The sequence below is a fragment of the Pseudopipra pipra genome, chromosome 3 (assembly GCF_036250125.1).
Source record: "Pseudopipra pipra isolate bDixPip1 chromosome 3, bDixPip1.hap1, whole genome shotgun sequence".
Classification (NCBI taxonomy): Eukaryota; Metazoa; Chordata; class Aves; order Passeriformes; family Pipridae; genus Pseudopipra; species Pseudopipra pipra.
The window spans coordinates 106,310,889-106,333,829 of NC_087551.1; the positions used below are offsets into that span (position 1 = coordinate 106,310,889).

The window sequence follows — 22,941 nt, forward strand, 5'->3', positions numbered from 1 at the left end:
CTTTTAAAACAGTGAATATAAGATAAAGATCTGTTGTGGTTCTCTTCTCAGCTCTCCATAACATTTCATAAATAGGTCAGTTTTAGCATGTTTATATAAATTGATTCCCCTTCTGGGAATGCTGGGCTGTGATAAATAGTTCTTTCCAATTAGTTCAGTGGTTTTTTTTTAAATAGCTAAGGATTACTATTACAACTAAAAATATTTTAAATATGAATATCTTCAAAGTCAAGAAAATGTTTTCTGTCTGTTAGTGACAGATGAACTGCAAATGCCCGCTCCTGTTCCCTTTAAAATCAATATTTTAATCTCTATGCATGTGGATTTCAACTTTTTTGACAATATACAGCAAGATGAAGATTTAGTCCTGCAACACAGTGCCCACTACCATGACACATTTTAACCATGAGGAAGGAATGATTGAGGCCACTGAGGTTCTTTGGTTTGTAATTGCTGCACTTAACAGACTTCTACAGGATCAACCATGTTTTGTCATATTTTGTTTAGAAGTCATTCTGTTGCCTTACAGATTTATACGTTCCTTTAGATGCCAGCCATCCTTTTAATACTAATTAATAACTTTTTTTATTTGATTTTGTTGTCAGGTCCATTTCTAGGAAAAAATTAGCACGGAAAAATCATGTCAGCTGGTGATTCAGTTGTCCAATAACCTCCCTCAGCAACGATTGCCATGAGATGTATCAGAAGAAGATGTAAAAAGTGGTAAGAAATCACACAAGACAGAGTGGACTCATAGTTTTTTGGCCATCGTTACTCATGTTGATGATCATATCTTTCTTCAGAATACTTAACAGAATGATGGTGACAAATCCTGTACTTTGACTCCTACTTTATCATATCATTGAAGCTTTAGGGGAGAGACAGAGCATCTGAGTGAGTCTAGATCTGCTGGTCACGTTGTGGTAGGTTATATCTGACAGCAGATGGAATCTCTGAGACGTGCCAATTTGATTTTAGGTTGTGTATCTAATGCACATGTTGCCAATTACAGTGATGTATGATGTCTTTCTAGGAAGGAAGTTTTTCTCTCTCTCACCAGGTGAACATGCTAACGACAAATTTTGCTAAAGTTTTTAAATCTAGGCTCAGTCATGTCTTAACAGCCTGCACGAGTAGGGGAATATCATTCGAAGATTATTTCTGACTCTCTAGAAACAAGGCATTCCTCTCCCACTACTGTCATATCTAGTCTCTTAGTAGTGCTCTCAGACTCCCAGGGAACAGAGCAAAAGCTGCAGGTTTCAGATGGACTTCAGTGTTCATGTGGTTATACAGCTCTGATCAAGCAAGGAGCTTCAAATGTCATTTGCGAGTGCAAGTGCTAGGACCACACTTACAAGGAAACCAGAAAATCCCCAAACAAGCTCTCAAACAAGTGTTCGGACACATAAATAGATTCTACCTAGCACATCAGTGGAGAAAAATACAGAAGTGCCAGGGAGCTTAGATTAGTGTCCAAGTGGATCTACTCTTAGATGCAGATACTGTTAGATACTGCCAATGCATTTGCCTAGGAAGGATGAGGAGTTGATGTTTTACTAATCCAAATCTTCTAGTCAATGGGAGCAGGGAAAGGAAGCTCTGCCTAGCAGAGTGAGGCAAAGCCTTTTCCAGATAAGGTGCAGTGATTATCTAACTGCTGGGTTATTTGTTCATTGAGCAAATCTCACACCTGTTGCTTGTTTTAAGTTCTCTATTCCAAAAATACTTTCCTTGTTTTCCTCTATCTCATCACTTCTGGAAGCCTCCACTGTCGCATACTGCATCAGCCTGGCTCCACAACCACACCAAACCATCACAGATAGGACTCCAAATGAAACTTTCACCAGACTTCCTTTTAGCATGAGGGTGGAAAAGTCAGGATGCTTATCTTTCTAAGGATATATTCATGATATAACACCCGTACTTCCCAGATTTAAACAGTGTCCTGCAGATATCACAAAAGGTTGAAATAATCACATCCCTAACACTGCTGTTTTTTTAACAGCACGTGAGATAAGATATTTTTATTTTATAAACGCAAATTTAATTGTTAATTTTAACTGTTTATTCATAAGTTCTAGTTGGTCTCAATCAGAGTCCAGTCCTTGACCCACTTCATATGCTGGCACAAACGTAGCTCCAGAATCACGTTATCTAAAGAGCTAACAGTCTATCGGTCACAAGCAAGTTGGAGGTTACCCTAAGCCATTACAAGATATTGAAGCTAGGGTCTCTAAAGCCCAGACCTATCATTTGACCTTTGCTATAGGGAAAAGAAAGAAATTTATGCGTGCAACATATAACTCACACTCTAGCCAGCCTACGCAGAAATTATGTCTACAGAATATCAATAAAAAATTAAGTAAAACTCTTTGTATTTGCATATAATATAGATGAACATTTGAAAATATCTATATATTTAAGTAAAAACTTATATTGAAAATTCCATCAATTTTAAAGTATTTTATCCCTTATTTTAAAATCGATTTTTGCAACAGAAGCTTGGGTGTGGATATTGACTCAAAAATAAATTCTGAAACATTCTGGCTTGGCTGTAAACCCTTCAGCATGATCATGATTTTTACTTCTGAATACACAGATATTTGTTTGACCCTTACAAGACACTCACTGCTCTGTGTCTGGAAATAAAGAAAAAAGAAGTAAGGCATCTGGCCTCTGATTTGCTGACATGAGAGGAGCAACCAAGCACCATCCAGCCACCATATGAATACAATAAGCTAAGCTTCACCACTATTGCAAAGTCTAACTCTAAACACTACACTTCTCCTGCTGAATGACCCCTTTCCACAAGCTCCCAAGTTTCACAAGGAAAAGGGCAACATGCAAACTATGTTCAAGTCCAACTTGAATCTAACCCAGTTGGAATAAGAGAAGAGAATAAACTGCCACCCACACACAGTTTGCAAGCAGGAAATAAAATTCAATTGCTTTATTTATGTATATTTATTTCTTTATAAGTATCTGCGTTCTCTATTACCAGAGAAGGGATGTCTGTGCGTTAGTCTGGGAAAAACACTGCAATTCATTTTGAATAGAAATGTTCCTTTGCTTTTTTCATTAATTAATATCTTTAAGCCACAATTTCCATGAATTTTACTGGCACAGTAAATGCAGACACCACATTTAAAGGATAGATATGTGAGTATTTGTAGAACCCAGAATTGCAAAAATATTAATTGGAAATACTACTCACACATCTAATCAGGAAAATGGAACACTGCCAGACAGCCAGTCCAGCCAATGATAGTTTGAAAAACAAATATTGTCTGTCCATAAACAATTTACGTAGCAAAGATCATCTGGACAACATAAACACTATAATACTCTCATATAGCAAATATTTGTTCATTGATTTGACTAATTTTGTATTATGCTTTAAACAAATATTCTGAATATATTTTTATTTTCTCAACTTTTGCCAAACTTTGGTTACAGATTGGTGTATCTAAGTTACAGACCTAAACACCAAACAACACAGTGTGTGGCTTGATATGCTGTGCGTATAGAAACATTAATGCTAAGTAAAAACAGTGGCTGGTTTGATTTAAGGGCTTTGATCAATTTTCTAATTCAAATCCTAGATCACAAATGCTGTTGATTTTGGTGTCTCTTCAAGAGACACGCTATCTAAAAAAATGAGTTTAAGTAGGCAGATATATGACTGTTAAATTGTCACTGTGAACTCTTTCCATGGCAAAGAGATTAAAAAGAAATGAAAAAAAGAAAAGGTTCTCAATTTGAAATATTATGAAGTAGTCTATACCAGAAAGTGGTCAAGTCTTCGGTACAACCAACTCACTATCTTAACGGCAATTCCCATTTTGTAGTAAATTTCCTTTCAGCAAATCAATCCTCCCTTCATATCAGCAGAAAAGGTAGAAGACTTAAACCTCAAATTAGTTCCCTCAATTAGTTTGTCAGCATTTTGAGGGATTAATCCTTCCCAACATCCAAAAACTCATAAAACTCTACCTTAAATAATTGAGAAAAATTGTAAGCACCACCATCTAGACAAGAAGTTCCCCACAGGCCATGAAATGGTACATGACAGCAACCAAGGAGCCGTGCATGCACCTATTCATACATGCGTACTCAGGCAGGAATTACTGCCCTCAGCAGTGCCAATTTCAAGAGTGGCACATATTCTCAACACGATTTGGTAACTCTTGCTTCTGACAGCAACAACATAAAACAAAACAAAACAAAACAAAACAAGATGGATACACAATATTTTGGAATTCGGGAGCCAGACTTAGCATGTCTTAACCACTTTGCAGTGCCCAATAATTATTTTTTTAATCAAAAGTAGAGAGACAAGTTATGAATTCAGGATAAGTTTTAAAGTTCCTTTGTATACCTACAACACAGGCAGAAGAAATACTACACTGTTTTAAATACTGTTCAAATATCCCCATAAAGTGAATAATTTCACCCTAAATTTATATTTCTGCATATTTTTTTCATTTATGTGATGTATTTTAATGTATATAAATATGCAAATTTTTCTTCCAAAGACTTTTTAATATTTGAACATTTTGTAAACTGTTCCCTTTCAATCTGTTATGTAAAATGTCTTACCTGTGTTCCAAGAAGTTGTTCTGTAATAAATTTTTTACTCCAGATCAGGAAAACAGCCTTTATTAGGTCTAAACCCAAGGCATTTATGGCTATACTAAGTCAAATGTGTTTATTGGCATTTTTTCTTCCTTTGTAGCTTGACACAAAAAAAAAAAAAAAAAAAAAAGAGGGAGCTAGGGAGTGAATTCCCCATGGAGATTTCCACCCACCACGTGAGAAAAAAATACTATTTGTATGAAGCACTTCTATCAGTTTGTGGGCCATTGAGATCTTTGATAACCAGTTAAAACAATAAATAAACTTTCATTCCTCAAAACAAGAGACAGCATATGGGGGAAACAGCATCTGAGAGCTTTCTTTAGATTCTACAACATTTCACTATTGAAGTTATTGAAACGTACAAGAAAATATATCAGTATTTAATGACAGTGAGATACAAAACTTTCTATGTCTCAGGTAGACCTCCCAGTATTTTATCAGCATAAGATCCAAATGTAGGAACAAAATGCAGTTTACATCACTTCTCTTACCCCAGCTTGAAAATGGGGCTAATTGACGTTTTGTAATACTGCATCTTGCTTTCTTTATAGCTGGGGATTCATTACAGCAGTTGTGTTACATTGACTCATAGGGCTGAATGTCTGAATTAGGATTAGAGCCAAATAAAGAGTTGCTGTGCCACAGCTCCCTCAGCAGAGCAGTAAATGATGCTGAATGCCTGGACACTTTAACATTAGGGAGTCTATGGCATTTGTTTATTCATAACCAGACTGGGCTGCTGACCTAGTTTGCTCATTAAATTAATGGAAGTTGGAGAAACTAAAAAGAAAATCCTAAAGGGGTTTCATTTCTGTGCCTACTTGGTTGGATCAGTAATTCCTTTTATTTTCATTTCTTTTCTCCTGGCTGTATTACTGGATGAATTTGTTTTAGATTATTTTCCTATTAACTAAAATTTCCCAGAGGTTCCTGGTATTTGCATTCAGCTATTTCAGTAGCAGATATAACATTGCATTGAATACACCATCTACTGAAACAATGAAGTTGTAAGGAAATCTGACACATGTTCTCTACAGATGTTTGACCTAAAGCATATTGGAGTTGCCAAATCCACCTTTGGGTCACACTCTTCTCCATCTGGAGATCTACAAACACTGGGCCAAATGCAAGGAGTGATTTATAAACTGGGTACCCTACTAAAGTCAACTAGTAATCTTGAATTTAAGTGCCAAAATCAATGCTGTGAGTGCTAAGCACTTGCAACCAACAAAGACTTCAGTTGAGACTTTCTGGCACTTTGTATCTCTGAAAACTGAGACACCATGAGTTTGGTGCTTACTTAAGTTTAGAATTTTGACTTTGGAATTTTGACTTTCAAGTCCCTGCTCACACATCCAGGTTTAGCCAAGCCTCTCTTGGTCTTTCGTCTTGCATATTCTCTACAGTAGCAGAAATAGGTCTGAGAAATATGCCAGTGCCAGACAGACTTGTGTCCAGCTTTTCTGCCTCTTTGCTTGGCCATGGGATTGCATGCTCACTGGCATGTCCACCAGAGGGGCTTGTTCTCTTGTTCATTGCTCAGTCCCTTCTGATACATCTCATTGCTCTCACAGGACTGCCAGCAGTAATGACAGTTTTATCCTCATGATCAAGTTTATCCATGTTCATTCTACTTTTGCTAGATTGCTATTGAGGGGAACTTGCCTACTGCATCCCAGAACAGGTCAGTATGTTCCATCCACCTAGGACATGATAACTGTATAATAGATATTTTTCCCAAACTCAGAAGACACAAAATCCCCACCTGGAAGGTAATAGAAGACCTCAGTAAACAAGACAAGTCTTAAACCTAGTTTAAAACTTGAACTCTGTGTCAGAGGAAAAGAGCAGGAGACTTTGTGGATCACAAGGATTCTGAGTAAGTGACACCAAGCCACTGAGTCTTCCTTGCTGACTCTTTAATACTGAGTGAAGCCTTTGCAGGAACTCAGTTTTGTTTCCATAATGCGATAATCAAGCTGATACCAGCTCAGTAGAAAGGTTCTGTTTTGGGACATTACTGACTCCATCTGATTTCCCCCTCCATTTTCCCTAACAGAGGTAATTTCTATTATTATCTTCTATATAGTTTGCATATTTGATTAAGTACATTGGAAAGTTAAGGAAACCAAGCCATTCATTTAAACATTTCTTTTGAGGTGCATGAAAAAGGGAGTTTGATGAAAACACTGTGTCACTATGAATGTTCCTCCTTCCCCATTTTGAAAATCTAGTTTTCATTTTTGCAGCACTTTGAAATAAACTTATTAATCCACTGAGGGAAATAAACAGCTGGAAATAAACATTTCCCAACTTCTGCAGAGACATTGTTTCCTAAGCCATATCCAAGTGGTCACCAAACAAAAGCTCAAGAGAAAACCAGTCCTTGGCCTGACTCTATGCCTATGCTAATGAAGAAATGAACAGTCGAGGGCTGGATGAGTCTTTCTTCTTTAAGGATTATCAAATATCCAGCTTCTTAATTATTTATTGGTTGCTAAGACCAGCAGCCAACACTGTGCTCAGAGCTGTTCAGGGCAGCCTTCACCACAGAGTAAATTTGGCATACCAGTAGTATCCAGTAACTCCCTGGACAGCCAGCCATGCACTTGAGGGCCGGTGAAAGCCAGAGATGTTTCTAAAGTGCTAGAAAAGTTGTTTTCCAAGAGAAGTACATTTTAAGGAAGAACGCAAAAAGAAGTACACAATAGGCACCAAAACAATTGACTGACAGTTTGAAGGGAAGTGATGGGAAGTGGCACATTCTCGATGGTCTGTGATTTCTCCTTCTGCCATGGACAATGTTATTTTTCATGTCCCTTTCAAGAACAATTTCATCAGCCGTGTTCTATGGGTGCAAAGAAATAGAGGGACAGAAGAACCTGTAAGCCCATGGCCAATATAGTGTCATTCATAATGCAAAATTTCCCATTTGAAGTGGAAAAAAATCATCTTGTGTACAATAAGGAATGCTGGTAAAGTTCAGATCAAGCAAATTCAAAATAAAAATTAACTGTCCTGTCACCATGTTTAGTTAAAATGAAACTCTACCCACAGGAAAAAAAGTATCCTTAAAGCCTCATGACAGTATGGCCAACCACATTAACCACTGAACATACCCCAGTGAGACCAGCTGAATGCCAGACTGGAAGAGGCACCAGCATGAGGCTGCAGTGCTCACTGCACACAGCAGAGACAACCAGGTAAGAGTAACTTTGAGAAGAACCATGGAGAGCTGTTATTCTTAAGGTTTGAGAATTCAAATAATAAAGGATGGAAGAGCCTGAAAAAGAATTTTCCTGAGCAGAGGAAGAGTCCTACAGCCCTGTATAGGTGTTTATTGTTGCCATCCTTCATCGTTCTCTGGCGTGCAGTGTAGTCCTTCCTCTGGATGTGTCTCTGACCAGCCTCAAGGGCTGCAGCAGGTGAGGAAGGACAGCAGGATCATGAACACACTCATCAGTACGGAGTTACTCCCTAAGGGTGGCATTAAGCATACAGACCTCTCCTATCTAATATAACTTTAGATGAGATCTGCTTTTACCTACTTAAATATTTCCTTAATGGGAAGTTTCTCCTCTGTTCTCTGAAAATGTACCTGAGACATGTTTTTTAGACTGGTACTGAACTCCTGGAGAATGAATAGATAAAGAGCAAGCCTCAAAAGAATTTAAAAGACACATATAAACTGAAATATCTTCACATACATTTGGAAGAAAGCCATGTTGTGTCTGGACAATTCTTCAATGGAAAAAAATGTTGTTAAATAGACTAATCATTCACCCATAACATGTGATTTGAGCAGCCCCAGTTAGAAAACAAAAGGTCAGAAAAAGAAGAGGTGTCGTGATGAGAGAAGAGTGGAAATTATGAGGTTGTTTGAAACAAGCTAAGAAAGCAAGAGGGTGAAGAGATTAATTAATTCAGAAACTTGGAAAAAGACAGGGTTTGTTGAGTTTCATTCCGGAAGACATTAAGTTGAGCTTGATGCAGAAGGCCAAAGGGTAGCAAAAAGAAGTCCAGATTAAAAGAGAATGATTAGGTCCATTGATGTGACAAATAAAACAGTTGCAGCATCATGTAGGCAGATTAAAACAGAGATGAATAAGAGGTAGAAACACAAATTGAAAAATGAGATGGGCAGACAAGAACTCTAACAACACTAAGGAAGCAAAAAGTTGAGAAGGAGTATTAACAAATGTGATGGGGGAGGAAAAAAGGAAACAACATTACCTGAGAAATAAGGATTGAAGAAGAAAAAACAAAAGAGGAAAACTGAGTATCAAGTCTCTAGTACTGGCTGTTCAAAAATCCATAACAATTTCTTTTTTCTTCTCTCCTCAGTTTATCCTTAGTATGAAATATGGACAAATAGAGACAGAAGACAAATTGATAAAATTAAACTTAGGAAAATTAAATAGTGACAAAATGTGATAGTGGGTCTCAGTAACGTGGATTTTGTGGCTGCAACAAAACCATCACTAGGTCTAATTCACAACTTCTGCTTTAAAGCTAGAATAGCTCCACTTGATTCAGCCAAGTCAAGTTGCTGTAAAAGAGATGAACAAGCCCATAAATTCACATTTCATTATTCTACACATATAATGAAAAAATACTAAAAATTAAATGTAAGTCCCATCACCCAAAGATCCAGTAAAGACAGAAGGCAAGTTAAAAAACAGGGAAAGAGACATGACATTCATCCCTTGCGAAATAGCTGAGGTGCCTCATATGACCAGAACACACATTGTGCTACTCGGACTTAGCAATACAGTTCTCTAGCTGTTCAAGTTAACTTGTTCCTTAGAAGATACAATAAGAATACAGAATGAATAGATGTTGCAAATAATTTAACTGATTAGTGGTGACAGGCTCTGTAGACAAACTTGATAAGCACTGACACTGATCAATCTGTTGATTTGTTTTATTTTTCAATAGCCACTGACTCAGGAACCATAATGGTAATATAAACTTTTGTATATGCTTGGTGCAATATCAGACTCCAATAAAGCATAAGCATAAGGTGCAGGGGGAGTCAGCACCAGCAGCTAAGTCACAGGTGGAGGACAGAATGCACCTCTTTAGTGATTTATCATGTTCTCATCAGGTGTAATTGGCAGTGGAACATTGCGGCCCCAGAGAGCAGTGGCAAGGGAAATGCGGACTGGAAGTGGCAGAGACATATGAGCATGATGGAGACCCTGGAACAACTAGGTCTGATAAAAGACAGAGCCAAACAGCCCCAGCAGAGCATTGTGTTGAAGCCACTGTTCTTCTCACAAGCCTCCTGCCAGTATACCCACAGGGTGCTGCCCTGTGTCATGTAAACATGTCTTCTGGGTATCCGTGGCACGATGCTGAATTGAGCCACACAGACAAATACAGTGTGTCATCAAAAGCTATGAACATTTTGAGGCAGCTCGGTTGCTGGTTTTCTGAAGTTCTACTGAATGCTGAGAATACTTCTGCTGCTCCTTGAGTTTAAATAAGGTAAACCTTACTATGCAAAATAAGTCAATGGCTTTGCTTGTGTCTCCCAGACTCAGATCAGAAGTGATTCTTCCTAAGTCAAGGGAAGCTTCCTTCACTGCAGCTCTCTGAGCAGTTAAACACACATGTGGCCAAACTCGGTCCTTGTAAAACCCAATTGACTTCATTCAAAAAACTCCTATAAAGATGACTGATGTCATTGGAGTCCCACCAGGGATGAATTTGGCCCATGCCATTCCTCCTGTGTAGTCACTGGATAGGAATGTAGAGAAGAAAAGCATACTGGACTCTAGGACTCCATCTCTCAGCAAAACTGCCAGGGCTGGAAAAGAATTACACGTGAATATAAATTTGTCTTGCACACTCCATTAGATCTCCCAGATCAACCCCTGCTTTCAGCTGCCCAGGTACGAATTAGAGTTTCTCCTTTCACTACTGAGAGTTGAGCAGAAGTTTCTACATCAGTGTGCCTGGTCTTTTGGGAGCAAAATCAGCAGAATTACCCCCAATTTAGAGATGAAGAAACCAGAACAGGGAGCTGAAGTGATTTGCTTCAGATCACATGTGGTGACAGAGGTAGAGAAGGTATTGAAACTTAAGTACTTACGGCTCCTCAGCACTCAGGCCATGTATTCCTGTGATATATCTTTTTAATTTCCCCCTCCTTTACCCGTCTCCCTTTTCCCCTGCCCCCAAACCCATCCACATTGTCTGTAGCCACACAACTGGGAAGCTGGGATTAATCCATCCCTAGGGAAACAGGGATTAATATACAACTCATACGAAACTTTTAAAAACCTAATGATTTGTGGTTCCCTTTTCAGAGGCACATGCAATCCACAGCTGAAAAGTAACTATTTGCCGTTCCAGCGCACATTCTAAGAGACGCTTTTGCTCTGTTTCACGAGTGTACACTGAAGACCCCATCTGACAGGATTTCTTCCTGCATCCAACAAAAAAATAGGCTGAGTAGGCTGTGCAGAATCAGGCTCTTGTGGAGTAGTAACAGTTTATGGGCAGAAAAAGAATGACTGGAATGCAAAAGGCAGAAAAGAGAGAGAGATGTGCCAACACATCTTTACATTTTCCTTCTGAACTGGAAATGGTTAAAAAAATAATTTAAAAAAAAATAAAAAAAATAAAAATCTGTGTTTCCCTCATAAATCTTGCAGGAAGAGGCAACTAGAGTCAGGTGTCCAGTTTTTGACTCTTGCAAGTTCCCATTCAGTAATGTTTTTATGATGAAAATGCAAAATTTAAAGCAACTGTGAAAACAGAATCAGCTCTCAGTTGGCAGACAGAGGCCTAAGTAAGTTTTATTCACTGCACAAATGTCAGATTAAAAGACATGCAAAGATAGAAAAGAACAAAAAAAAAAAAAAAGAAAGGGAAGGTAATTAATCATTTAAATTATTTGTGATCCTGATTCAAAAGGCACATTTCCCATCTAATTCCTTTCATTTATTTTGGGGGTTAGTACGACTTATCTCTTTTGACTGTCATGATTTCATCTCTACTTTGCTTTCCTTGGAATCCCTGGATTGATACTGCCTAGCAAATTTCAAAACAGTGGAGGGAACAGGCGAACTATTCCCCAGTGCAGCTGAGAGTGTGACCAGATAGATAGCCTTTGTTTGCACCAGAGCGAAAGTGGCCTTCTGGGAGGAGGAAATACACACACGTATTAGTGTAGTACAAATGACATTAAGAGGTTGTGTGTGCATCCTGTGCTCCGTAGTTTTAATACATCTGTATTTCCAATTATGTAAATTCTGAGGGTTTTTTTCTTTTTAACTGCACATAAAAATGCAGGTCCAAAGAAATTCTTGGCAGTCAGATCACCAGGTTTCAGCCTTACAAATAAAATGCTTCTCATGTCCAGCTGGGAAAAGTGGTTTGTCCACCCTCGCGACCTCGCAGTTATAAAGGTTCCCAGGAACCAGTAACTGACACGGTTTCTTACCTCGCCACGGGTGTTTCAGTATTCCGATGTTAAGGAGACGGTGGAGCGAGCGTGGGAAAGCCTCGGTGAAGTGACTCTCCCGGAGTCCCTTCCTCCCTCCCCGTGGACCCGACTCGGATTTCTGCCTCGTAGTTACGACCTCTGAAAACCTACTAATTCCAAGCGACAGAGCCTTTTACTTTCTCTCTCCGCGACAGAACCTCGGAAGCATCCCTGTTCCTTTATTTGGTGCCAGGAGCGACACAAGAGGGACGAGGAAGTTCATCGAGGATATTCTCTCTGAATCTCCCTTTAGAAGTGCATCGTGGAGGATGAACCATCCAGCCCTTGGGCTGCTCGATAACGCCGTGTCAGTGATCGGGTCTGCGGGTCCCCCTCGGCGAGGGGTGGGATGCGGGATGCGGTGCCCCTGGCCCGGTAGCGGGGCACGCCGGGGGCAGCCGAGGGTCTCCCTCCCGCCGCGCGGCCGTGTTCCACGGAGGGCAAGGCGACGCCTCTAAACCCCCCAATGGAGGAGCGGGGAGGTGAGGAGGACGACACCTTCAAATCTCCTCCGAGAAACGCTGCCGAGCAAGCGCATCCCGGCCCGGGTGGGCCGCGGGGAGCTAGCGCCGCGAAAGGATGCTCCTCGTTCCAGGGGGGCTCCCTGCAGGAGGCGCCGGCGGAGCGGCGCGCAGGACTCCGCGTCCTCCTGCGCTATTCCCGCAGGTAGGCCAGGCCGGGCTACCTGCAGATTACTGCGGACTTCACCCTGCACTCCTCGCTTGTTGCTTTTCAGATGCCTTTTTTCAGATGCAAAACCAAACGTATTCTCGCGGTTTGGGAAGTGAGTGGCGGGGTGGGAAGCAAAGCCAAAGCAAGCCGGCTTCAAACGCTGCCCATACTCCCAGCCTCCGGAGCTGGATGTGGGTACAGGCAGAACCTAGTATCCCGCGCTCCCCGAGGGCCTTTCCACGTTAGAGGTGGGTCTGCAGCCCGTCCTGCAAGTGCCTCTACGTTAGTTACGATGCGCTTGAATGGGTGTCCAACAAATAAGAGGGGAGAGAGGTTTCTCCCCTCCCTCCCCTTACATTAAATGAGCTACAACTGCAACTTTTTCCCCTGTCGTTGATAGGATTCTTTGACCAAATAAAGAAATAATTTCTAAAAGCGGCAAGGGGAAAAGGGGAAAAGACCCGCACTGGACCGAGATGCTGGCGGCAGAACATCCGCGCCCCGGCCACACAGGAGCAGCCAGGCAGCTCCGGCGTCACCCTGGCCTCGTCGCCGCCCTAATTTGCGAATTTTGTAAAGAAGGAGGCTTTCTTATCGCGGGGAGGCACTGACTTGAGGCAGGAGGAAAAAGGTTTAGGGTTTGCCGAGGGGACGAGAAAGGACGGCAAGAGGCGCTTCAAAGGCTCAGGCGGATCCCCCAACACTGAGCACTCTTTCCCTCGTGTCGATCCAAAGAGGTTTCGCAGTGGAATAAACATCTCTGATCTAAGACAGCTGCCGGGAATCAAAGGCCGCCCCAGTCAGCGCTGAAACGGCTGAAGATGTGACTGAAAAATGCCCGCTCCTGACAAGCGCAGGGAAGGGGGTGCGAAGGCGGCTCTCCCCTCAGCGCCTCCAGACTCTGAGAGCAGCACCAGTTCACCCATTACTCATCTGATTTGTTTTATAACACTTCTGACACCTAATCTTATCAGCTAATACCCAAGATTTAGTTACCCAAGACGATTTTTTTTTCCTCACTAGGAGCAAAATTATTTGACTCTCTGCAGATCTGTTTACTTTTGTCAGCCTAAAAAAAAAAAAAAAAAAAAAAAAAAGGAAAGGAAAAGAAAATTAGGAGGGGTAAAGCTAATGCATAAAGAAAAGATCCAGACTTTCCAAGACTGGTAGAAACAAGTACTGAAACTTAACTAAAAAAAAAAAAAAATTAAAAAAGAAATAGGTTTTAATATTGAAGGAGAGAGTTTGCCACAGAAGAGACCAGAAACCAAATGAACACATATGTAGTCCATGAAGATTTGCCTGTAAAATAACAATTTATTTTAATACTTAAAAACCACACACAATCCAGTGATAAATGTCAATTACCAATAATCAGCATAAAGTGCCAAACAGCCATACAACTTTTTTTTTTCTTTAATAAACAAAACTTATTGGAATGTCTCTTAATTTGAATACACTGTTCAGAAAGCCAGCATTTAAAAAAATATGCTCTCAAGTTGAGATTTGTTCTCTCACACCAGGACACACGAAGACTTTAAAGTACCACTAAAACCACGTTGTGCATACCGTCAGTCTGATGTACTGCCATCTTTCTTTCTTTCTTCTGTTTTTTTTTAAATAAGTCCACGAGTTACAAACTTCCTCACAGCGCACTAGACCACAAAGTAATTGAAAAGGTCTCCATATCCCATCAACATTGATCTGTCACGAACACCAGGGACCTGTGGGTCTGCATTTTCTACTGCACGATAGGATTCCCCACTTGAGAGAATTAGGTCATTTCCAAACATTAATCTTCCTTCTCCTTTTCTGAAAACAAACCAGCAAAAGAGATTTGCAAGTTGCCCTTCTCCTTGTCCTAATGGTGCTGTGACGAGAAACCACCATTTCAGTTCTTAATTTTCTTCTGGAATTCTCTGTATTTCCTGAAGTGTAAAAATAAGAAGCTTTATACAGTCAAAAAAAAGTATAAAATAAGAGGTTGGATTTTTTTAAGTAATACTTTTGGAAGCTATGATTTTGGGTTTTTTTGGGGGGAGAGGGATTGGGAAGAGGTGTCTTGTGGGGTTTTGTTTGGCTTGAGAGAGATTCCTGTCCAACACATGAGCACCACCTTTTGGCATAAAGTTTATCAAAGCCGCATAAGTCAGCTAGCACTCTCTGTATCATTCATGTATATTTTAAATTCAAAATAATCTTTTTACCCACGGCTTAGGAAGTTAAATGCTTGGATGGGGGATTGCAGGGGTGCGGATTTTGCCCTTTTTAAAGTACAAACAACAACAAAGCACAAAGTCCAGTGCTCCCATCCTGAAAGTTTTGTTTCTGCTCTGGTTTTGGTGTAAAGTCTGAAGGGGAAGAATAGTTCATAGAAGTTGGATATTCAACACTTAAGTTTGGCAGGTTTCAGTTCCTTTACTTGCGTGTGCAGTGTCTTGTGGACCGCTAGTGTTCTGGACTGGCAAAATCCTTTCCCACATTCTTGACACTTAAAAGGCTTTTCTTTAGAATGGATATATCTAGAGAGAGAAAAACAATTGAGACATCAGAAACAGCCGGCCGCACTCAGCAATGAGTTACCTAAGGAAGAACGTGCTGGAGATGTTTTACACCCACTGCTGAGACAGAGAGTGCTGGCGTGCCGTGCTTGGGTAATTGTCTGTCTGTGTGTATGCAAGAGGAGAAGAGGGTGTCAGAGGCTTATAGGGTACCTTTCTTAGGGTTAAAGAGTTTCTCTCTTACTTTGGGATCCTCAGGCTGTGTGTCTTCCTGACACTTCTGGATGAACCCAAAGGCAGAGGGCACAAGACGCAAATGGAGCATGAAAACCTCTGTGGAAGCTAAGAAGGGGGCTGTGAGAGTTGTTTTTGTGGATTGAGTGAAGTATGTCTTCCAAAGTGAGTTACCTAAGCTCCTCCACCAGCAGTGGGCAGAGGAAAACTTAGAGGGAACACTGTAGTATGTAGATGGGTAACTGGGAGAGTACAAACACACAAGGAAAAAAAGAAAGGAGAAATAAAATAGTTACCTGTGATCCCTCAGGTGATCCTGTCTTCGGAAGGCCTTGTGACAAATGTCACATGTGTAGGGCCGTTCATCTGTGTGGGTTCTTTCATGGATCAAAAGGTTGTAGGACTTGGTGAAGTGCCTGCCGCAGAATTTACACACAAACTCCTTCTTGGTTTTGGACGGTAACCTTCCCCGAGTGGGTTTCTTCTCTGGAGAGAGTTTAGTCACCTCAAGCAAAGACCCCAGCCCTGCAGGTGAGCCCTGACTGTCTGCCTGTCCCAGTTTGGAGTGGTCCTCTTGTGTGGCAGCCACTGCTAAGTTGGCAAAGTCAAAGCGGGGTTTGGCTTTGAGGGTCACATTGGTAGCCTCTTGCTTGGGTTGGATGACATGTGGAAAGAGTGGGAAGGTTGGCAGCTGGAATCGTGCATCCACCAGGCTCGAGACGCTGGGCACTTTGGAGAAGGAGGAGCGGGGCAGGTGCATGGCTGGGTACCCCAGAGTCCACTGGTGCAGGTGCACAGCGTGCAGGGCACTGAAGCCGTAGAGGTTGGAGAGGTGGTCGGAGGGCACAGCGGGCAGCCCATTGAATGCTTGCAGGAAGGAGTAGTTGGTAAGCTGGAGGGAAGGATGGATAGGCACGGGGGCTGGCAGGGTTTTACTTCCCATGGTGGCCGCTCAGGAGGAGGATCTTGGGAACAGGGGAGGAAAATATCTGCAAAATAAAGGAGGGGGGAAGAGGGAAAGGTAGATTTATATGAAGATAAATGCAGAGGAAATTTCTGACTTACCCTTCATTAACATCCTTTTCCAAAGTCACAGGAGGGGGCTGCCTGGGACTTACAGAGGTCTGACCAGCTCTTGGCTACAAGCGTATCCCCAAGTTCTCTCTGTCCCAATCTCTCTCTCACGCACAAAAGTTGTACTCCATCCACAATCATTCACCCCTCAACAGCATCCCTTGCTATGCAGACTCCAATGATCCTCTGCATGGGACCACCAAGAGATGCCATTTTGGCCCACAAAGCCTGGGCTTCTCCCATGCAATTTAAAATCTCTTCCTGGGTCACCTCAGCCTTTAGAAAATAGTGGGATACTGCTCACTATGTCTCTCCACACAAACTGCCTTTAACCCTGACTCTTGAGGTGATGTTGGGAGGGGGTGCAGAGTTCGCTGCCCCTGGGTTGTTTGGCTCCTTGCAGTCTGGCCTCAGCCAAGCCTCTGAGACGATGGAGGCAATTGGGTGCTTGGAACTGCATATCCTTCTTCATTCAAAAAAAGAAAATAATTTTAGGGAAAAAAACATTATGGGGAAAATACCAGCCAACAACATTCCCTCTCATGTAGTGCAAAAAGAAATGGGAAAATGCTGAGTTTGGGTGATGAATCTGAAGTGCCATTTGCTCTCCCCAGGGGGAAGTGCTTGGCTTCAAGCCCACATCCTAATCTAGGCAATCGCTTAATCAGAAGCCTTCAAAAGGCAAAAAGGCAAGGGCTCCAGAGACCCTTCCCATGGGACATCCAGCCCAGCAGCTGCAGGGCCACAGCCCTTTCACTGGGCTGGGTGCCACCCCTTTACTCTGTGTTTCAGGGTCCTGCCAAGATCCCAACCTCTCCTCTGGGCCAGATCTCTACCCGTTCCACCCCATAAGGCAGAGGGGAAAATGCTACAAGGCAGCAGCAGGGAGTCATATCTGGCCCTGCCTGAAAATTCAGCCCCTGTTGCTGTCAACTGTTTGGTAGTAGATGCCTCCTGAGGGTTATTGGTGGGGATGCAGCTTCCTCTCTTTGAGGCTGAGAGAGAGCACCCATGGCTTTTGGAGACATCCCTTTTCTGCAGCCCAGGGAGCCTCCTTCTCACTCCACAGCCCACAGGTTATACTCACTTTGTGCCCTGAGGAACTTTGGAATTTGCCTTCAATGGGGTTGTTTTCTGGCAGAATCCCCATGAAGTCCCCACAGGATGTTCACAAGATCCTCGCAGATTTGCTGCAGGATTTCTGCAGGATCCACATAGGGTCTTCGTAAGATCCCTATAGGCTTCCTGCTGAGTCACCGTAGGTTCCCCACAAGATCCTGTCGGAGTCCGCACAGTACTCAGACTAGAGTTCATGCCCATGTGGAGAGTAATACCCCTTTGGAGAAATGGAGCCAGCAAAGTACTGCAGAGCAGCAATTGTCCCTCTGGGCTGGAAGTGGGGGGGTGGGGGTGGAAAGTGGTGGTGGAAGAGGTCTAAAGACCAGGGAAACAAATCTGATTTATATGTAGGCTATTGCCTGGACAGAGGAGCTGGGGCTGGGAGGGTGTGAGATGAGAAGCTTACTCTGAACAGCTCTGTACTCTGGGTCCACCTTTCACACTGCTTTACATAAATCAGCAGCAGGAAGAGAGGTTCAAACCTTAGAGGAATTCCATTGCAATGACCCAGAATAAGAGATTTTGTCATTTTTCCTTTTTCAATTGGATGCATCTTGGATAGTGGCTGACTGAAAAATGCATACACTATATTCTCAATTCTCCTCCTTTTCCTCTTTCTTTTTTTTTTTTTTTTTTTTTTTTTTTAATAAACGATTTAAGTCTGATGAACCAACCAGACTGTTTTGTTTTTCTGCAGGAGATATACTCCTACTTAGTTAGTGCTGCCTATGTGCTAAGTGTGTCCACATCACAGCACAAATGCCTCTGTCAATGACCCCAAAAACAAAGTGCACAGAAAACTCTCTTGTCTGGGTACCTGAAAATGTCTGTTTCTGTCCATCACAGTGGCTCCGTGTCTATTTTCCTATCTAGATAGCTCTAGATCTCAAGCATGAAACAGGCTACTGCGAATGAAGTAAAGTTCTGGGTTTATACTTCTTTCCTTCTTCATATCCTTAGAAATTATTGAATATAAGATATTTAAGCATATAAGCAAAAAATCTGCTATGTCAATGTGGGCAAATTCTTGATCAATAACATTTAAAAAATTCTCTTTCAATCAATTCCCCAAACGAAGAGTGGGGCACAAATCAAGGAGAAATACAATTGGGTCATAATAACATCCATTGCACTCACGGAATTTTTTTGTTTGCTGCCTTTTTTTGTTGTTTTTTTGTTAGAGAAGTTCTGTTAAATCAAGAGGGGGGAAAAAAGATGAAAAAGAAAAAGAAAGAGAACAAGGCAAAAAAATAAAAAAGAGAGAAGAAAAGAAAAGGGAAAGGACGAGGTGGGAGCAGAATTTTCACGTTACTACAAGTTTCTTGGCACTTTTCCAGAAATGTAAACTACACTTTTGCGCTGTACGACCGGGATAGTCAAAAATACAGATGAAGAGCAGGGTATTTTATAAAGAAGCCCCCTCACTCCGGGACATCAAAGCAAACGTGTTTCACAGCACAGTAACTCTCTGGTCTCCCGCTTGCCGGCAGAGAGATCAATGTTTCTTTGATTTCGGTGTCACCTCCACCTTTAATTCTGCTTCATGTAAACAGATCGTTATCAGGTCTTTTATTTTTTAAAAAAAAAAAAAAAAAAAAAAAAAAAAAAAAAGCCAGAAGAAGACCCCGAGAGCTCTCTATTTGAATTCTCCTATAGCAAAAAACCGTGCGGGTTTTTCTTTTTTAACACATAGTAGCTCGGTGAGTAATTAAGAACAAATCACTTGTGTTCTGACTGAAACAAAACCCACTCATGCCAAGATAAATTTACTCTGCAAAATAGGATCATAAACTTGAAAGACTACATCTGTCTCCAGCTTTCTTACCCTTTGTCCTGTTTGAAGATACGGTAATGCTATTGTCCAGTTGCCATTGTTTTAAGACCGTTGTAATCTTAACCTTCTAGATTAAATTCTACCTACTCTATATGCCTAAAAAAAAAAAATATAAAAAAAATCAATGCAGCTTTCCGTTGGTAGCATAGCAAGAGGTGAAATTAAATGGATTTTTAAGTAATCTTGTGGGTAGTCGGTATTTTTCCTTTTTACATTGAATTATCAATTTCCGATGTGTCCTTTGAAAGGGATATTTGTTACATTAAATACCTGACTCATAAATAATGAGGTTTTCTAATTAGTTCCACATGGAAGAATGGAGGAGGTAAATTACCCTGAAAACTCTGCTTATTTTTACAAACATGACAAAGTAGCGGACATAAAATGATGCATTCCTGCGAGAGCCTCAAACTACAGCAATCAGGTTCATCTGTCAAAAAAGTCTCCCAGTTTTGCCTGAATCTTTTGAAGTCTGGTGCAGCATTTTGCCACTAGGTCGGCTATTTATTTTGTCCCCTTTGAGGGAAGGAAACTTTCCCTTCCTAAAGTTAGAGCGAGGAAATAGAGCTTACAATTTATCTCTTTTTGGGAAACTAATTGGAAAGGGAATAAAACTGCCCTTTCGCTCAGCATTATTCGAGCGTGGTGCTCTTGAGGAATAAAGTGCATTGTTCAGTACCCATTTATTCAAAGTATTAATGAAGTGTGCAAAATCTATTAAAGCAGGTTTATTCGGGGCTAATTGAGCGTGAAAGAGTTAATTGCTAACATTAATGAGGACTGGAAGGATTCAGTCAGCATGTGCCTTGGATATCTCCGCTCAATCCTTATAAAATCATCATTCACATTTTATCACGAAATCGGTGTTGACAAGTCCCCCCAGACCACCATTGCGAGCGCGGGTGAATGCGGTGGATTTTAGTCTCGCAAATAATAATTATAATTAATAACCGGGATCCGACTGCACCAGCGATCGCTACACTGCCCGGGGCAGCCTTTATCCAAAACAACAGCAAAAATCCCCGGGTCCAGCCCCTGGAGGGACAGCGGGTTACGAGGCCACGGGCCGCAAGGGCCAAGCTCCTCCACCTTCTCCCTGCACAAGTTTTTCGGTAGGTTTGAGGGTATTGGATATGTGTCTTTGTAACCCCCCTCGGATGCAGAAAGGTCCCTAGCACAGGATTCACCCTCGCTTTCTCCCTAGAGAAACGTCCAGTGGAGGCACAGAGAAACGTCCCGTGCGCAAGAGCAAATCGTCCTCCCTCTCTCTCTCCCGGCGACAGGGAGGATTTCTCCTCTCTGTACTCCTCGCTTCCCACGGTCACATCACGCACGGCTGCGGGTGGGGGTCAAACCTTTGCGGTGGCAGCCCCGGGGACAGGCAGTGTACGGCGGCGCATCCGCGGGCCCGGCCGCCCGCAGCCGGGCTCAGCCGCGGAGCTGCCTCAGCCCTGGGGCCCCGAGCCCGACGCTGGCTCAGGAGTCTGTTTCTCAGCTGACCTCGGACTTACTGAACTGGACCGACTGTGCACCTGTCTGAGACTCGGCCCTCATAGTCCTGCCCGGCTCGCGATTTATCGAACAATTCCCGCGGCGCTACGATAATCTCAAAAATGCTAGACTTTTATAGGTTCCCTCCCAAAAGCCAACTATAACAACCATACCCTAATCCTCGGCTTTGCACTGAGACTTTATAGTCTCGGCCTCGAGAGAAGCTTAGTCTCTCCCTGCGCTGAACTTGTTTCGATCCATTTAGACAAATATAAACATCAGGTTCATTTCTGTTATGGCCTTGGGAGGAAACAGAGAAAGCTTTTGGGATCCTAAAACACTGAAAATGGAGTTGTAAGAAGAGAAAAGGGAAAAAAAAAAAAAAAAAAAGAAGGAACGTCTCATAAATAAAGAAGGAAGAGAAAGAAAAGGAGAGAAAAGCCGATAATAGAAAGGAGAAAAGCTGGAAGTTCAAGTCCGTAAAGGACGTGCAGGCTTCTGTTTTGCAGCTCGTATGTCATTTTTAGCTCGGGTTAAAAACACAGCTCCTCCGCAAGGGGGGAGAAACAACTATGAAAGGGGAGGACAAATCTTTAAATAGCATCAAAATATCCGAGATCCATGTGAATGCTTACCCCAGCCCTCCACCCGCCCCAAGGAGAACGGTCCTCCTCACGTGAACCACAATTTCCACGCTTCTGCACCATCCAGGAGATGGTGGGAGCGGATGGGGGCAAAGAAATAAAGGAGGTAAAGGAAGTGTTTGGATCGATATCCCCAACCCCCGAGTCCTGGCAAAACAAAAAACCAAACAGAATTAGTTGTTCTTTTTATTTACCTATTCCCGATCTGTGCTCCACCGCTGGCAGCAGTTAAAAGATCCTGGGCTAAATTGGAGCTGGTAAAATAAAATAATGGGGGAAAAAATAGGGGAAAAAAAAAAAAAAAGTTGGGCTAGGTCAGTGTCTGCCCTGGCCCTGCGGGGCACAGCTCTCCCCACCCACCCCACTGCTCCTCCGACGGGTACGGACAGATCCGAGCGGGGCCAGGTGTCCAGGTGGTCCGGTCGGCGGAGCTGGAGGTGCTCTCCCTGCTCCTGCTCCCGGCGCCGGCTGCGTGCGCTGGAGTGCGAACGCGTCCGGGAGCAGTCGCGCTCAGACTGAACCGATCCCTTCCCTCCTGCCTCCTCCTTATTTCAACCCCCCCCTTTCAGCTCCCCCCTCAACCTCCCACCGCACTCCGGGCATGCGCACGCGGAGAGAAAACTTCTGGCTGGGAAGAACCAACTTTTCAACCCGCTTCTCCCGGAGGCGCAGCAGCCCGGGGCTCGCAGCCCGCAAACCTCTCACCTCGCCCCCCACCCCGCTCCCGCAGCCTCCCCCGGAGCATCTCCCCAGGGCCCGCTACGCGCGGATCCCCGCGGCGGAGCGTCTTCCTGGGGTTGCAGGAGTGTTCCCCGTGCAGCTCCGCGGTGGAGGGGACGCTCCCCCGGCCCCGCCGCTCTACACCGCTCCGTCCTGCACCGCTCCGCACCGCACGGCTCCACAACCCATCGCTCCCGGCCGGCCTCGCTGCGCCCCCTCCCCGCCGACCCGAGCCGCGGGACAGGACTCACCGGGACCTGCCCTGGGAGCAGGACGGGGAGAAAGGCTGAGAGAAGGAAAAAAAAAAGTGGGGAGAGGATGGAGGGAGGGATCTGCTCCCGCTGAATGAATTTTGGGGATCGCAAGTTGTTCTGTCTCTCTGAGATCCTCCGAGAGGATTCCGGGAGCCGCTTACCTGTGAGGGGTCCACCCCTGGTTTAGAGTCGCTTCCTCCCCACGCCCCATCATCCCTCCTGGTCCCCACTTTTCGCCCCAGCGCCCCTGACCTCGGTGCTT

The 22,941-nt window shown here is 43.0% G+C and overlaps 1 protein-coding gene across 2 annotated transcripts; it reads right to left on the reverse strand.

The window, feature by feature from the left end:
- Positions 1-14,105: 14,105 nt before the first annotated feature.
- Positions 14,106-22,237, reverse strand: OSR1 (odd-skipped related transcription factor 1). Of its 2 annotated transcripts, none has more exons than XM_064650591.1 (3): positions 21,900-22,237; positions 15,840-16,532; positions 14,106-15,330 (listed from the first exon to the last, which is right to left on the reverse strand). In XM_064650591.1, exons 2-3 carry the CDS (start codon positions 16,484-16,486, stop codon positions 15,195-15,197), a joined length of 783 nt encoding a protein of 260 aa, XP_064506661.1. In that variant the 5' UTR covers positions 16,487-16,532; positions 21,900-22,237; the 3' UTR covers positions 14,106-15,194. The 2 variants fall into 2 exon arrangements, with proteins under 2 accessions (XP_064506661.1, XP_064506662.1); XM_064650592.1 differs by lacking the exon at positions 21,900-22,237 and adding an exon at positions 17,705-21,877.
- Positions 22,238-22,941: the final 704 nt, after the last annotated feature.